The sequence below is a fragment of the Eubalaena glacialis genome, chromosome 10 (assembly GCF_028564815.1).
Source record: "Eubalaena glacialis isolate mEubGla1 chromosome 10, mEubGla1.1.hap2.+ XY, whole genome shotgun sequence".
Taxonomy (NCBI): Eukaryota; Metazoa; Chordata; class Mammalia; order Artiodactyla; family Balaenidae; genus Eubalaena; species Eubalaena glacialis.
In genome coordinates this window covers 70,228,994-70,246,110 of record NC_083725.1, presented here as the reverse complement: position 1 = coordinate 70,246,110, position 17,117 = coordinate 70,228,994, and the positions used below count along the sequence as shown (strand labels likewise).

At 55.9% G+C, this 17,117-nt stretch overlaps 1 protein-coding gene and 1 pseudogene across 6 annotated transcripts in view; one reads left to right on the top strand and one right to left on the bottom strand.

The window, feature by feature from the left end:
* ARAP1 (ArfGAP with RhoGAP domain, ankyrin repeat and PH domain 1) overlaps positions 1-17,117 on the bottom strand; it is a 62,835-nt gene that overhangs the window by 22,408 nt on the left and 23,310 nt on the right. For 3 of the 6 annotated variants that reach the window (XM_061201296.1, XM_061201297.1, XM_061201295.1), the window contains exons 1-9: positions 13,121-13,210; positions 6,069-6,238; positions 5,423-5,490; positions 4,681-4,811; positions 4,384-4,539; positions 3,798-3,867; positions 3,369-3,489; positions 2,760-2,962; positions 2,163-2,272 (exon numbers count right to left, since the gene is read on the bottom strand). In XM_061201296.1, the coding sequence (XP_061057279.1) occupies positions 2,163-2,272; positions 2,760-2,962; positions 3,369-3,489; positions 3,798-3,867; positions 4,384-4,539; positions 4,681-4,811; positions 5,423-5,434 (803 nt within the window). In that variant the 5' untranslated portion in view covers positions 5,435-5,490; positions 6,069-6,238; positions 13,121-13,210. Of the gene's footprint in view, positions 1-2,162; positions 2,273-2,759; positions 2,963-3,368; positions 3,490-3,797; positions 3,868-4,383; positions 4,540-4,680; positions 4,812-5,422; positions 5,491-6,068; positions 6,239-13,120; positions 13,211-17,117 lie in introns of those variants that run through there. The other 3 variants (XM_061201293.1, XM_061201294.1, XM_061201298.1) reach the window with 2 other exon arrangements.
* Positions 337-727, top strand: LOC133099304 (small ribosomal subunit protein eS12-like; annotated as a pseudogene).

The following is a 17,117-nucleotide window of genomic DNA, read 5'->3' as shown; positions in this document are numbered from 1 at the left end:
GAGCTAAGCCTTGACAGATGAGGAGGGCTTACCCAGGTGAAGAGGTAGAAAGGTGTTCTAGACAGAGGGAACAGCATGTGCGAACAGACAGAAGGGCACAGAGGGCATTCCAGGGCCTGCGGGCAGGATGGGGGTACTGGCAGAAAAGAAGCTGGGAGACAGAGAAGGCAAGCCTGTGCCATGAAGAGGAGGTCAAAGTGCACCCAGAGGACAGTAGTGAAGCCGTAGAGGGTTTCAGGGGGGTGAGGGACACAGAGATGTTTTCCCTCTAGCTCTTTCTTTCCCTGCTGCCACCAAGTCACATGTGTGCATTCAAGATTCGGCTCCACCACTGCCATGGCCGAGGAGGGCATTGTTGCTGGAGATGGAATGGACGTCAATGCTGCTTTACGAGAGGTGCTGAGACCACCCTCGCCCACGAAGGCTGAATCTGCCAAGCTGCCAAGGCCCCAGCCAAGCACTAAGCCCGTCTCTGTGCGCTTGCGTCCAACTGGGGGAGCCCACGCACGCCAGGCTGGTGGAGGCCCTTGGAGCCGAACACCAAATCAACCTGATTAAGGTCCATGACAACAAGGATCTAGGGAAATGGGCAGGGCTCTGGAAAGCTGACAGAGAAGGAAAACTCCAGAGAAAGTGGCTGGTTACAGTTGTGTGGTAGTTAAGGAGGATGGCAAAGAATCTGACGCCATAGACGTCAATCAAAGATTACTACGAATCTAAGAAATGAACAAATACAAACTTGGCTTTCAACAAAAAGGAAAAAAAAGGATCCTCTGATGGTCACAGATAGGCAGCCCAAAGGTGAAGAGGCAGGCGCCAGGCCAGAGGGCCCACATGCCTAGGGCCTGCAGGAAAGGGGCCAGACGGAGGTGAGGGAGTGATGGAGGCAAGACGGGGGCAGTGATGGGTTTGCACAGGGGTGAGTAGGAGAGGTGGGGTCCCCGTGGGTGGAGATGGGGCCCAAGGAGGAGCAGTGGGCTGGGGAGGAATATAAGGGGGAAAATGTCCACAGAACCATTAGACGTGCAGCTCTAGAGCTCAGGAGAAAGACCCTGAAGGCAGAGATCTGAGCTAAGGGCAAAGGAGACAATGCTGGAGGAGGGGTGACACCGTTTAGACTGAGCAGTCACTGCACACTGTATCAGATACAGCTTTACAGAGACTGCCTCACAGACGAGGAAACTGAGGCACAGAGAGGCCAAGTGATTTGCCCAGGTCATGTAGTGACCCAGGGATGGACCCCAGATGTTACAGACTGAATCGTGTCCCCCTGAAATTCACAGGTTGAAGCCTCAAACCCCAGTGTGACTGTATCTGGAAATACGGCCATTAGGGAGGTAACTAAGGTTAAATAATGTCCTAAGAGCAGGTTTCTTTATAAAGAGAGGAAGGGACACCAGACATCTCTCTCTCTCCATGTGCACAGAGGAAAGGCCGTGTGAGGACACAGTGAGGCGGCGGCCACTTACAAGCCAGGAAGAGAGATCTCGCCAGAAACTAACCCTGACAGAATCTTGACCTTGGACTTCCAGCCTCCAGAACTGTGAGAAAATAAACTTCTGTTGTTTAAGACCCTGGGTCTGTGGTATTCCGTCACGGCAGCTGAGCTGATACACAGGATTTGAACCCAGGCATGGCACAGTGCCTCAGAGGCAGTGGCTGAAGGCCTGGGAGTGGGCGAGTCTGTCCAGGTAGAAGACAGAGGACAGAGACAGACCACTGAGGGATGGCTGAGGTCAGAGGAAACCAAGATGGTAGAGTCTTGGAGGCTCAGGGAGAAGCACCCAGGATGGACACGAGATAGGGAGTGAAGAGCAGCCTTTGATCACAAGCAACTATTATTGACAGACAAGCACTTCTGAGGGAGCAGGGCAGGCTGGAGGGGATAGCAGGGTGAGTGGGCGGTGCAGAAAGCCCATATGGGAGCACTGTGGCAGGGAAGGGGGGACAGTGATGGACAGAGGGAGGGGGGGTATAAGTGAGATTTCTTAGAAGGAAGGGATCAGAGCAGGTTAGCAAGTGAAGGTAAAGGCCCAGCAGGTGGGTAGGGCTGGGAAGAGAGGGGAGAAATCCATCCTAGAAGAAGGGGCAGCTTCCTACATATGCAAGAAGAAAATACTGGGAGGGAGTGAGGATGCAGGTGAACAATGAGGGAGGCTCACCTGAAGATGCGGTAGGGGGTGGTGAGGTCGAAGCCGCGTCGGTCCGCTGCTTCCTTCACGTTGCCCACGCTCATGTCAATGAAAGTGATGCCGATGCCCAGGTGGTACTCCTGGCAGTAGGTGGGAAGGGGTGAGGGCAAGGCCTGAGGGGTGGGGCTCAAGGTCCAGGGAGGGGGCAGAGAGGAGGGGGAGGTGGTACTTTAGGGACTAGAAAGTGCCCAGGAAGGAGATAAGGGAGGGCTCAGGAATCTGGGCATGGTTAAATGGACCTTGATCAGAGGCCATGTAGCAATAAATAAGAGGTGCAAGAGCCAGGGCGGTGATGGGAGGGTAATGCTCAGGGACCAGGCAGGACAGGGGTCAGAACTAGGGGCAGGAAGGGGGGCAGGCAAAGAGCTGTGTCATGGGAAGGGGGAAAGGGCGGGGCTGAGGGACCAGGATAGGGGAGGTGGGGGCAGAGGGACCAGGTGGGTGGGGTTGAGGGAACAGGTGGGCAGGGGTTGGGGCTGAAGGACCAGGTGGGTGGGGGGCAGGGCTAAGGGGCTAGGTGGGCAGCGGGCATGGGAGAGGTTCAGCAGCCTGGCTGACCAGTCGCACCTCCAGATTCTTGTAAAGCTGCACTTTGTCCCCAACCACGGCCACATAGAGTTTATTCTTGAAGCCACGTAGTTCCAGGCTGCCGGCGCGGTCAGGGGGCTCTGAGCCTTGAACACCCAACGGATAAGCACTAGACAGTCGGGCCCGGGCACGCTGCTCAGCCACCGCCTGCTGCAGGGCCTGCATCCACTCCTTCCGCTCCGCTGCAGGCAAAGGGGAAGGGGTAAGCCCCAGCTCAGCCTGGTAGGGATCCCCCTAAGGGTTCCCCATTCCAGGCTCCTCAGGCAACACCTCTGCCAGAAAGCCCGCCCAGACTGGCCCACCTATCTCTAAGTTCTCTGACTTGGACAAGCTCAGGCTCCAATCCCAGCTGTGCCACTTAGGGTGGGCAAGGCACTTGGCCTCTCTGAGCCTGCTTCTCCCCTGTAAATGGGGATGTGTGGTTCTGAGGACTCAGCACAAAGCTGGTCAGAGGAGGCCCTCCCCTCCCCCACCTCACAGAGGGTTGACTTGTCTCTCGGTTTGATGTGGGGGGAGCAGATGTGCCCTGGTTCTCCTCCCCCACTTCTCAAGCCAAACTGCCAGTCTTCCTCCTGCCCCCCTCCCTACCATCACTCTCCGCCCGGAAGGCAAAGGTCCGGTTGTTCGTGATCACTTCAAACTTTTGGTCCCCAATAGCAACCACTCGGGAGATGCAGGCCACAGGGACAAAGCGTTTTGAGTAGGCATCCTGGGGGAGAGAGAGGAGCCGACTGTGGGGGTGAGGCCCACAGAGGCCCAGCCCCTTCTTGTCTCCCTCAACCTCTGTTGAAATGAAGGTTGCAGCCCCACCTCCCACAGGTGGTCAGTGACAGCCCCTACACCAACCCTGGCCAAGGCCAAGGCTGGCCAATGGGCCAGGAGGACACAGTTCAAGAAGTCACACTACAGCTCTGGTGAGGACTCATCTAGGGAGGGACTCCGCCTGGGTCCAGTGTCGGGGTTCAACCCAAGACCAGGCTGAAGCAGGGTCATATCACGGACTAACACAGGCCTCACCTTGTTACTATCAAAGTATCGCAGGTGATCAGTATCCAGTCTCACCCATCGCTTCTGATAGATATAAGATCTGGAGAGGTAGGGGCAGAGGGACAACAGAGCAAAGGACTGGGAATTAGGGAGAGGCTCCGGGATCACCCTAGCCCCCTCTGGCAGCCACATACAAAGTTAGGAACAGCCAGGTCCAAGGGAGGAAGGATCCCAAGTGGTCACTGAGAAGATGAACTTTACCTACAGCAAGAGTGATTGAAGTCAGACTCAAAGTAGGACTTCCCAGTTTCGGGGTTTGTTTTTTTTTTGGCTGCTCTGTGCAGTATGAGGGATCTTAGTTCCCCAACCAGGGATCAAACCCGTGCCCCTTGCATTGGGAGCGCGGAGTCTTAACCACTGGACCGCCAGAGAAAGGACTTCTCAGTTTTAAGGGTAATAAAGCATAGGTCTGGTGGGGATGATCGGCGGTTACAGTCTGCCTGGAGGGAGACCTGCTCCAATAACCCTGTCCCCTCTGGTTTTCTGATCCGCGATACCAGTATACTAGAGCCCACACCACGCAGAGCACCAGTAGGACCCAGCAGGCCTCACTCACCCTTGTGGTGGGTTCTTGTCCAGCCAGCCAGCCTTGATGACTGGTGGGCTGGGGGTGGGGCCCATAGGCAGCCCGTCCATGGGGTGCGGTGGGAGATCAGGGATCAGGAGGCTGCTGGGCAAGGATGAGCTCAGGCTGCTGGTGTGCCATCCACCACTGGGGGGAGAAGAGAGGGAATGAGGAGGCCAGAGTGGGGGCTCCCATGGGGTGGGGGCAGAGGAGATGGAGAGGTTGGGCCGGGCTTGGGGAAGGAGGATAGCTGGGTGGGAGAACCACCCGAGAGAAGAGGACGCTTACTTGGGGATGCCCTCGTAGGCATGGTCATCCTCATCTTCATCCCCTTGGTCGTCCCCGGACAGTTCCTCCCCCTCGCTCAGCAGACTGGCCACGCGCACGGCCCGAGGGACTTGGCTCACTGGGGGCTCCTCCTGCTCCCCAGACCCGCTCAGTGTCATGCTCCCCTTCAAGCCCCAGATCACACCCAACTAGGGGCTACCACATGCCCCTCTGTCCACTCCACCCTGGACCCACACAACTCTGCACATTTACTTCTCTTTCCTCACGCTCCTCTCCTTCCCAACCCCCAGCAGTCTGCACAGGGACCCAGGGAGACGGGGTCACAGGGACAGAGAACACCAGTGCAGGCACGGGCCCAGGTGAGAGACAAAGACAGAAAGATAAAGGGCTAGAGAAAAAGACACATGGATGGAGAGTTAAGGCACTCAGAGAGAGGGTGACACGGGGACACAGAAAGTGAAACAGAGACAGAAGGACAGACACCCCAAGACAGATGTGCTCCAAACACCAAGGGAGAGAAGGGGCCACACAGCCATCCAGATGCAGCTGAAGACTGGATCTGGAGCCACAAACCAGAGCCCCCAGACCCCCACACAGCAAGACATGAAGGGGAAGGGAACTCTCCAGGGAGCCGGCTACCTACTCTCTATCTGGTGGTCCCCAGGGTCTGAAAGGCACCTGGGTAGCCCGCCCTCCACGCTGACAGGCAGACAGCCCAAACCCTAACCACTGCCTGACCCACCTTCTTGGTCATCACGGCAGCTGGGGCCCTCGGCCCCTCCTCTGGGACCTCATCGTAGTCAGGGTCATCTGGGGAGATAGAGGGGAGGGGGAGACTCAGCGGCAAAGAAGCCTGGCCTCCCCCAGCCTAAGAAAGACCCTGCCCCACCCTGGCTTGGCTTTCAAAAAAAGGCACAAAGGACAGGAAGTGCTATTTATATTCTCAGGGCTTCACAGGACAGCACTAGGGGGTGGCCAAAGGAGAGGCCAGGCCACCACAGGGAGGTCTGACTGGGCAGCAAGCTTGGGGGTCAGAGTAGGGACTGTCTTAAAAAGGCTAAAAAAAAGCAAGAATTGAGACAAGAAAAAGTAGACAATCCGAGGAAAAGCAAACTGCCCATGACCATGGAAAACAGTCCCAGACTTTAAACCATGGGCAAATCAGGAAGTCTGCCATCTGCCCACACCTAACAGTCAATAGGTCAGAGAGCTGGGTGCTGTCTCCATTCTGAGGATGAAGGGAAGGATGCTCACCTGTCCAGGGCCAAAGAGTGGGTCGGTGGCAGGGCCCAACAGAAAGGGGAGCACGATCCTTACGCCCTTGCAGACTCTCCAGCCCTGATCCCAGGCCACCTACCCAGAGCCCCATGCTTCGCTATGGCACTCACCAAACTCCGGGAGCAGGCGGAGAGGCTTCGGGGGAATCTCTGGGGGGCTGGGAGGTGGAGATGGGGGTTGGGGAGGCCCCCGGGGGAAGGTGGCCGGGGGCTCCTCAGGCTCTGGCTGGGGAGGGAATGATGGTGGCGGTGACAGTAACTCTTCTTCCTTGGCAGGAAGGCTGGGAACAGACCAAAAGTTGGGCATCAAGTTCAGTGCGGCTGAGTCACTGCGCCAGCGACACTGAGACAGAAACAGGACTCAAACCCACTGCGCCCCCAGCTCACATGAGCAGCAGCACAACTCATTCGTTCCACACACTCAGAGCCCTCCTGGCCTCACTCCCCTGCCCCAAACCCTCCAAGCTCCCCAGAGCAGGTACCTTCTTTGGCTTCATGAGCTGGCCCTGCCTTGCTGGGACAGGGTCACCTGACCCCAAAGTGCTAACTTTTAGCCACATGTACCCACTTGGTCTCCACTCTAAAAGAAAGATGAAGACCAGAATGGGGTGGGGGGGGGTTTGCATCCTAGCCTGGGGAGTCAGGGAAGACTGGACCTGAGCTTTTATTTATTTATATTTTATTTATTTATTTATTTATATTTTTGGCTGCATTGGGTCTTTGTTGCCGTGCACGGGCTTTCTCTAGTTGCGGCGAGCAGGGGCTACTCTTCATTGCAGTGCGTGGGCTTCTCATTGCAGTGGCTTCTCTTGTTGCGGAGCATGGGCTCTAGGCGCACGGGCTTCAGTAGTTGTGGCACGCAGGCTCAGTAGTTGTGGCTCGCGGCCTCTAGAGCACAGGCTCAGTAGTTGTGGCGCACGGGCTTAGTTGCTCCGTGGCATGTGGGATCTTCCTGGACCAGCGACCGAACCCGTGTCCCCTGCATTGGCAGGCGGATTCTTAACCAGTGTGCCACCAGGGAAGTCCCTGGACCTGACCTTTTAAGGATAAGAAGGCGTTTGTTGGAGAATGGATGGCGCAGGACTGAAATGGGCATCGAGGCCAAGGGCACAGACCAGAGCCTTAGAAACCAAGTCCTGAGGCCGTGAGCTGTGGGTCTCTGGATCAAGACCATCTTCTCTCTTGTCTTGAATATTCACCATCCCCCGGGACCCCTCAAACTCACCTGAACCCACCACACTTCTCATCTCTGCCAGCACTCCCCCCAGAAGCCTTCTCTGACTCCAAGGCCAGGTTCAAGGTGCCTGGACTCCCACGGCCACAGTGCTCCTGTCTGCCTGTCTCAACACAGATCGCACTGCTTCCTGCAGGCTGAGTGTCTCCAAAGGACATCAGAGACGTGGGTTTCAACCTTGCCTCAGTCTTAGTTCCTGTGTGTCCTGGGGCAAGCACCTAGCCTTTCTGAGCCTCAGTTTCCTCTTCTGTAAAATGAGGACTACAAAACTGTTGTGGCAGGGTGGCTGGAGGATTAACCAAGACAAGGCGTGTCATGCGTCAGCACACAGGATGCACAGAGACCACCAGCCAGAACAGGTGCTTGAGCTCTAGAAGCCTGGCCCCAACTGCTGTCTCTGCCAGCATCCAGCAGGGGCTGAGGAGGAGCATTAGAGCGGGTGGGCAACTTTCTTCACTGGTGATTTCAGCCTGGTCTACTGCCCCAGTGTTCCTGGCAGTGGCTGACAGTGTGTGACCACCGAGAAAGCAAGGAAGGGCTGGGGCATGACCATGATGCCAGGCCTTTGCTCCTGCTGTTGCCTCCTGCAGGAATACCTTGCTCCCTGGTCTCTGATCAGAGAACATCTACTCATTCTTTAACTTCTTACTCAAGTGCCCCTTCTCTGAAAGTTTTTCCTGACCCCTCCTTCCTGCTCCTCCAGGCCCTGCCCACGTTCCCCTCTGATATGAGCTTTAGATGAATTATTCCAAGTAACTTTTGCTTTTTAGTACCTCCCTCCTTTGTGCCAGGTACTGTACTAGCATCTAAGCCAGGACCTGAACCCTGACTCCACAGTCTGGGTGCTTCTTAGGACACCTGGCTACTTCCACATTACCCTGCACCCTATCTCCTTCCTCTCCAAGGGTAAAGAATGAACAAAAAAACTCTTTCCCCCTAGAAACCTGCTAAAAGTAGTATGTCAGCCATGCTCTGAGGCAGCAATGCCTTTGGCAAAAGTGGCCTGAGTGTGGAACTGCACCTAGACTAGGAGAAACTGTAACTGGTCTCTTGACCTGGGGGAGAAGTCGGAGCTTTGGACTTCCCAGAGTGTGGTGGCTCGTAACCGGGCACAGCCTGTGCAGGGACCTGAAACCACACTTGTGCGGTTGTTAGAAGACATACTGGCCCCTTGGGGCAAGAGTTCTCTAAGCCAGGGTGGCGCCCACACCTGTTGGCTGTGAGTCTCATCCCTCATCCCTGAGCTGCCCCCTGGAGGACCACAGAGAACAGCTCCTGGACAGATGTGTGGACAGTGGCACTGACTGCCACAAGGACCCCACAGCAGAGGAAGACCTGCTGCTGTCCTGGTGGCCAGCTATTCCCTCTCTATATGCTTCTCAGGGAATCTGATGCCAAGTGGGCCTAGGGTAGGGGTTTAGCTGGACCTACGAAGACCCCCTGATGGACACTGTACTAGGCTGTCTCCCCGACTTGACCCTGAGTCTCTTTAGGGCAGGGGCAGCCTTGGACTTGACTCTTTATCCCCACAGCCCACCCATAGGGCCTGGCTGAGTGAGCAACGAGAGCATGTTGGATGGGTGGGTGGGGGGTGGATGGGTAGGTGGATAGGTTGGCCGACAGGGTGGGGAGAGAAGCAAATGAAAGGCTGAGTGAGTACACACAGGCCCAAGGGCATGACCTGCGGTGTCGGCCCCCCAGCTAGTCAAGCACAATGTCCTTGGAGACTTTTTGACAAGCAAAGCAGTCTATCACACAGTCTCCCAGACTCCAAGAGGAAGGGGCCCTTGGGGGCCCAGCCTGTGATCAGCTGACAGCAGAGCTCCAAGCTGTTGGACCAGGACCAGTCAGACTGGCTCAGAGCAGGGGGGACAGGCTCTGCCCTTCCAGTACCAAGCAGGCTGAGTGGGCCTGGCTCCCCACCTCCCCCAGGACTGAGGGCCAGTGCTGAGGCAAAGGTGATGGCAACAGAGTATCCTCAGAGCCCAAGCGGCATCGGTCCTCCCATCTCTGGCCCCCAGTCCTCCCCCATCACTGCCTGATCATATGAGAGGGTTCTGCCCTTCCTGAGGCCTGGCTCCCCAGCATGTGGGTTCCCTAAGACAAGTGCCATACCCACCTTCTTCACTACTGTATGCCCAGCACTCAGCAGGGATGAATAAATGAAGACCTGGATTAATTAATTCTTATTAATTATGTGTGTGTGTGTTTTCCCAGCTGTCTTCTAGGTGCTTTACGTGGATTCATTCATTCAATAACGTATGCCTTATTGCTATTCCCACTTTACAGATGAGGAAACGGAGGCACAAAGACACGAAGTAATTTGTCCTTGGTCCCACAGCTGGGATTTGCACCCAGGAAGTCCAGCACCACAGCTGAAAGCTCAACCACCAGTGGCAAATGAGGAGGCCACAGCCAGGATCTGAGGGCTTCTCTGAGGCCCGTCTCCTCACACTGGCCACCCAACTCAGGATCCAGGCAGCTCTAGGGTTGATGTTCCATCCAAAAGGAAATGTGATCACAGTTCTGATGGCCGTGTTACCACGGTAAGAAAGGAGAGGGGAACAGATGCTAAGGGCTCCTCTCCCAGCAAAGCCTTTGCAGGAAGAGGGCTATGTGCCAAGAAGGTGGGAGCAAGGGGGCCCCATGGGCCTCCCAACCTCATTCTAGACACCTCCTCCAGGAAGCCTCCAAGCTGACCCCCCGCCTGCCTACCAAAAGGCACCAGGGTCATGCTGAGTCAGAGCCAGGCCCAGGAAAGGAGAAGTGGTATCAGGAAGGCACGGATGTGGGAAAATCCCAGGGGAAGGGGCAGTGCCCACAGAATGACCCTAACCCAGCCAGAGTCCTGGCCACTCAGTGCCTACACCCCTTAGAGCAGCCCCAGCTCCAGTCTGCAGCTAAGGTCCAGCTGGGATGTTCCCCACTGATCTCTGACCCCACAAGACCAGAAGATCAACCCCAAACCTGAGCAGGGACTCAGTGGTCCCTCCTATGAGCCTTCGCTCACACCACTTCCTCCTGCCTGCATCTCCCTGCCCTCTCCTTACATCTCAGTCCATGGAAAGCCTATCTGTACCTCAAAATACGGCTCAGTGGGCCTCTTCTAGGTAGCCTCCAAGATGCCCACACACAGCTGCTCACCCCCTGCCCCTCATTCCTGGCTCCTCTGCTCCTTCAGCCCCTTTCTCCTCTATCCAAGTGACATATGGATCTGGGCACTCCTGGGCAGGGCCCACTCCAGGCTGGGCCCTCAGCCTAAGAAGGTTTGTTTTATTGGTTTAGGGCAAATACACACAGCCAACCTTGTATCTGCGGGTTGAGGGATATATGAGGGTCCCGAGCCAGAATGGGTACGAGTAGAGTGACCATATAATTAATCATATAAACCAGAACATTTCCGAGAGTTAAAAGAGGCCCTATTAATAACTATGTCAGGGCAACAGGTGTAAGCAGGCCTGTCCTGGACGAAATGAGATTTGTGGTCACTGTAGGTAAGAGACAGAGCTTTGCAGCCAGGTGGGTCTGGGCTTGCATCCCAGCGAGACCTCATATCAGTTTGTGTCCTTACAAAGCAGGTCACTTTACCTCTGAGCCTCAGGTTCCTCTCTGGTCTGCTTCCAGGCTCACTGATAATTCAGTAAGGAGAGCCAACTGCCACATGTCACCAGCACAACTTTCTCACCCTGCCTGTGGCTAAAGGAGGCTAAGGCCCCACAGGATGGGCCAGTAACCTGTCCCATAGCCCTCTCCTCCAGGGTGGCCCCTGGCTCTCCCTTCACTCCTTTCTATTTATGTCAATCACCATAAGGGCAGATGGGCAGGGCTGCAGAGTGGGGCAGCCTGAATATCTCAGGCTGGCCTTGAACTGATCCACTCTTACATTCCAGCCAACCTTGACTGAGCTGCATTCCATAAATGCATACTTCCAGGCTTTCGCATACGTTGTTCCTTCCACCAGGAACGCAACTCCATCTGGCCATCTCCTACTCCTCCTTCCAAAGGTGCAAATCATACATCTTCCTCCTCCACTTTGCGCCTCCCTTCATGCCCCAGGGGCCTCCTGAGGCTTCTCCAGTCCCCACACTTCTGAGCACTCAGTATAGTTGTATCTGTCAATGTTTGCTTCACTGAACTGACCTCAGGGGACCAAGGACCCAGGCCTATACCCTGTCCTGGAATCAGGACTTTCCCCCTACAGGGTCACACAGGCCTTGGAGGGACCCAGCCCAAACCCACCTCCTGGATTTTCACCAGCAGGGCCAAGAGGTGGGATCAGACCCTGATTTGGACACATCTGCCTCCTCTTCTGCCCTCCTCTTCCCACAGGGGCAATCTTTCCCAACTGCCCACTTCCTCGTTCTACTTGGGGCCCAGGCCTCAGCCCTATGTTTCTTTCTTCCTCCGTGGCTGCCCTCGTCCTTCCTTCTCCATCATGAGGCCCAAGGGTCAGCCCCTCTAGCGCTTTCCGGGCTCTGTCCTATTTACTTCTGCCCAAGCCACAGCAGAGAAAGCCCTTCTTGGGGTCTCACTTTCTTAGATGTGACGTCTGCGGTATGCCTCTCAGATTTTGCATATGCTGTGAGTCCCCTCAGGCCAATCCCTCTCCATGCCACAGCATCACCCAACACAGAGGGGGCTTCCTTGACTGTGTTCGGAATGAATGAATGACCATCGCCCCACTCACATACTGATTACTGGAGGTCAGCAGCTCTCCATCCCTCCATACAGCAGTGCCCGACTGAACTGGCATCCACCCTCAAAACCAAGCTTTCACCCAGCTCTTTGTACTTCACCCTGGAACAATATAGCTACCACTTGCTAAGTACCCGCTATGTGCCAGACATCCTGCTGGGAGTCTTTTTTTTGTTTAATCCCCAGATGACCCGGATCATCGACTCCCCTGTGCTCAGGACACGCCTCCTTCACCAGGAAGTCCACCCAAACTGCTCCCTCCTCTAAGCTCACACAGTTGGGAGTCTTGCTGTCATGGGCAGGAAAGGGCTGAGGTCCAGGTCTCCCATGGCAGCTCTTCCTGCTTCCCAGGCCTGACCCTGTGCTGGCTTGTGAAGGCAGCAGGGGAGGAAGTTCACCCTTCAGGTGGCTCACAACTGTACTAGCCCCTCTCCCCCATCCCAGGGCTGGCCTGGCTGGAGGAGAAGGTGCAGGTGTCTGCTGGGCCCTATGGAAAGATGAGCCAAGGGCGCAGGGCAGGGCCAGGTACACAGACAGGGCCTGGTTAGAGGAATCCCTATGTCCCCAGTGGCCCAAGCACAGGGTTATTGAGCTCATTAGGGATCACAGCAATTGGGGGGAGCCCCGCAATGACACAGGCACCCCCACCACACCACCAGCCCTGGAAGGAGGGATAGGAAGTCGCCAGCTAAGTACCAGCCCTTGGCAGGCCTTCCTATCACCTGGACTGGGGGGAGGGCAAGGGGGCTCTGGTAGGAGCTGCCCAGAGCCACAGCACCCTTGAATTTGACCCTGAGAGAAGTCACCTAAGCCTCTGGAGGCAATCCTCAGTGGGGTGCAGGGAGTCAGAACCGAGATCAGCACCAGATCCTTCCTGGGGCAGAGACCCCACAGAGGAGGAGTCTGTGCAGCCCAGAAAACAGGCCCCGGGGGCTCCCAGCGGACTGCGGAGAGAGTTTTATGGGGAAATGGAGACCTGGAAAGCCCAGGGCAGAGAGGGGGAAGAGAGAGGGGAGAAAAGGAAAGGGCAGGAGAAAAACAGAAAATGTAGAGAAAGTGAAAGAAGTCAGAAAATTCTGAGAGTAAAAAAGGGAGGGGGAGGAGACCAGCACAAAAAACCCAGCCTGCGGAGAGGTGGCAGACAGACAGGGATTCCTGCCCTCCCAGGCCCGCCAGAGGAGCCTCCCCACCTTCCCTTGGCCGACAGCCCAGCCCAAGGCGGCCCCTCGCTCACCCTCTGACGCCCTCTGGGTCCAGGGCCCGAGGACTCCTGTGGCTCTGGTCAGCCGGGCCCAGCGTGTGCCGTTCCCTGCCTGTGCAGCCTGTGTCCGACCTGGGCTGGTCTCACAGACAGCCTGGCCCCACTCCCTGGGTATGTCTGAGGCCGCGTCTGGGTCCAGGCATGGCTCTGTGCACCTGTGATTTGGGTCTGAGTGTCTGTGATCACTTGTCTGAGTGTGTGTTCCTGTGTGTAACTGTGGGTCTGTCCGCGAGAGTGAGTGAGTGTGTGTACGTGTACGTGTGTGTCTGTGTCTGAATCCAGCTCTGGTCTCCTCTAGCTTCCTGCTCTCCACCTCCCCCCGCCCCCCTGCAGCCCTGGCCAACACACACACTTCCTGAAAACACGGACTGAGACAGAGAGAAAAGTCACCCAGAATCCCCCGGGACAGACACTTCCTCTCCGCCCCCAGGCTGCCCCCCCACCCAGCTGGAGTGAGTGGACAAGCCACCCCAGTGCCATCTAGCAGGACCTTACAGAGTGGACACCCAGAAGGCCCTGACCTTGGCTGGCCCCTCCCCACGCCCACAAGGAGGCCCAGAGAAGCTGGGAAAGAGGCTCTCTGAAGGGAGCAAGTTCTGCCCTGGCAACAAGTGATCAGCCTTCAGGAAGACCAGGGATTGGCTGGGCTGCAGGGTGGTCGAGGGCACAGGTGGGAGGCCTTGCAGTGTGACTCTAGCTGGTAGCTGTCCTGTCTGGACAAATACTCCCTCGTCCCAAGGTATCTCCAGACATCCAGGTATCAGAGGAGGAAACAGAGGCCCAGAGCAGCCTAGGAGGGGCTCTGCCGGGTGACCCTGGAACCCTGGATCAGCCATGACCTCTCTGCCACGCTCAGGGAAGCAGGCTCAGAGCGTTCACATCTATGATACTTAGAGCTGAGTAGACAGTCCCAGGCCAGGAGGCAGGGTTTGAACATGAGCTTCCCCTGCACTGGGCTGTGTGACTTTGAACAAGTTTCTCAGGATCTCTGGACTTGTCAGCTAGTTCCCTATGACAGGCTTAAGTGATGGTGGGTGTGCAGACCCTTTGAGGGTGCAATGGGGTCCTCCCAGGCCAGGCAGAATAATGAACCTGGTTCTGAGAGTCCTGACCCAGCTGGGGCAGAGGGGAGAGGACCCCATCCCTGCTCCTTTTCTGCCTGCCTCCCTTGAAGTCTCTCCCTTTCTAAGAGGCCTGGGGTGACAGAGATCGGGTAGTGGGAAGGGATTTGGGGTGTCCTGTAACCCTACTGTCCAGGGTCCACTAGGGTTGAGTCAGCATGGGCAGCACATGTGCTCAGCGCCTGGCAGTACAGAAGCTCATGCAGGCCTCATCTATTTACTAACACAGCAAACACTTGCTGAGTGCCTATTAGGCACCTGGCACTGTTTCATATGTTGGGGAGTCAGTAGTAGATGAAACTGACGAGCATCTGAGCACTAATGGAGCTGACATTCTAGGGGGCTCAGCCTCTTGGCAGCATGTGCAAACACAGCACAAGCACACACTGGCTCACACCTGACAGTACACAAATAACACACATGCCAATTCACCACCCACATCACACGCACTCACAAATACACTCACGCTGTTGGAGTCCCCACAATACCAGTAGGCATGGGCACGTGTATGTGTGCACACAGGCCTTGATAAATTTGCACACACTACAGCAAGTCACCACTGAAACTGTATAAATCCCCACCTGCATGCATACGTTAGGATCATACATCACCTCCCTTAGAACATGTGTGGATGCAAAAATACACAGACACGCTACTACCCTGACAGACACACGCCTATGGGTGCACACTCACAAACCGGCCAGGCATGCCCTCATGTGGAGTCACTAAATCCCAAATTCTGCTGGGGAGCCCAGTGATGGACTGGAGCCAGGCAAAAAAGCTCCCTCAGTCACCACCTGATCTGGTGTAAGAGGCCCTAAGATTGAGAGGGTGAGACCCTCATCACTAGAGGGTGCAGGCAAGGACAGGAAGGCCACATCAGGAAGCGGGGACTCCTGCAAGGGGGGCAGGAGCAGGCCAGGCTGAGAAGTCTTCCACTGTGCACCACGGAGCCTGGAGTCATAGAAAGGGGCTATGAGGGGACAGGGTAGCCAGTCAGGCTCCATCCTCGCCCCAAACCTGCCCAGCCTTCGCCTGTTACACATATGTGAGGCTCTGTCCACCCTTAGTTTTTCTCCCTCTGGGCTTTAAAGACTTTGTACACCTTGCGAGCCCAGGATGCTAGGACTGCAGATGCCCACAATTCCAAATATCAAAGACCCCAGGACACAGGAAGCCAGGCTTGGCAGCTCACCTGCCACTCTGCCCTAAGGAACAGCCCCAAATTGCAAGGAATAATTGCCTACAAATTCTGTGAGCACGGAATGAATTTTGGGTCCTCTAGCTACAAGGGGCCGGACTCCTGACCATGGGAGTCTGGCCTCTCCCAGACGTTAGCTAAGTTCAGACTGAGGATCTGAGAGTGGGGCCTGGTACCCTGGGGTGAAGATAGGACCCTTGCTCTACCCAGAAAGTCTCCTGAATTCAGATGTTAGTACCAGGAGGGCCATGGAGGGCCAAGGAGGACACCTGATGGGGAAACAGGCCCAGAGGGGCAGCTCCTAATCAGAGTCATGGAGCCAGCTGGACCTGCTCAGGTATCCTGCCTTCTAGGCAGGAACCCAGGCGTCCACTCCTCGACTGGGGTTTTTGCCTCCTCAGCCTTTGTGAACTTCCTATGGACAGGGCCCTGCCTCCTGCCCTTGTTCACCCACTCCCAAACCCCAGAGACAAGCAAATAGACAGACAGACAGACAGACACACACTCCATCCTAATGATGGAGTTAAAGGAAATAGAAATTACTCCTACATGCAGGAAGTGGCCACTAGAGGGTGCAGTGGCACCAGGAAACTCCAGTCCGGGCTATAAGCCAGGCTCCGGGGGGACCCCAGTGCTGCTCCCAGTTGTGTGAACCCGGGAAAGGCACAATAACCTTTTTGTGCTTTCACCAATCAAACCTCAAAACACCAAAGCTCTGGCTTGGCTTTGAAGGCCCCTTTACTTTAAGCCCCTCTCTGGGTGAGGAAAACTTCCCAGACCCTCCCCACGGCGGCTCCCCTAGCATATACTTGGCATGGATCCAGCCAGTGGCCCCCTCCCTTCTCTGAGTCTTAGTTTCTCTGCTTTAAAACAGGACACAAATGCCCCAGAGCACTTGAACAGGGATCAAACGAGAGCATGTGAGCAAAGCACCCAGCACAGTGCCCAACAGTAACAGGGACCAGGAGACCTCTCTCTGCACAGTTCTTCCTCCTCCAAGAAGCCTTCCCAGATCAGGCTGACTTGTCCAAGTGCTGCAATAAAGCTCCATGATACCCCATATATCCAGCCATACCTGGGGATGCTCCTCCAAGCTGGGCACCCCAGCAAATGGCAGGAAGGGAGGGCATATGTAAAGGAGGTTAAATGGCATGTCCACAGAATTAGGAGGAAACTCAAGAAAACAAGGAGTACCAGGAGCTAGGAGGGGAGAAAACAGTTCTGGGGAGGAGGGAGGGTGAGTAGGATGTGGCCTGAGAAGTGTCTCCAGGATCGGGTGACATTTGGCAGGAGCAGTGTGAAAGGGGAAGACAGGAGCACCGGCGCCAGGCCCAGGGCAGTTGCTGCGTCCTCCAGAACGAGTTCTTCATTCTAGACTTCCCATTTCCTCCACATGCTACCTCCTGACTTGAGAAATGCACTCTGCTCTCCCAGTATCTCACCAGGCCCCAAACTGAACTCCAGACTTCCTCCCAAACTCCCTCCTGTGGCCAGATCCCAGATCAGGGACTGCACCACCATCTACCCAAGATGGGAACCTGGATGCCATGCGCCTCCTCTCTCCCTCTCTGCTCATGCCCAGGCCGTCCCCAAGTCCCGTCCATTCTAGGGCTGACCTCTCACTCCAATCTGCCTACTTCTCTCCAGT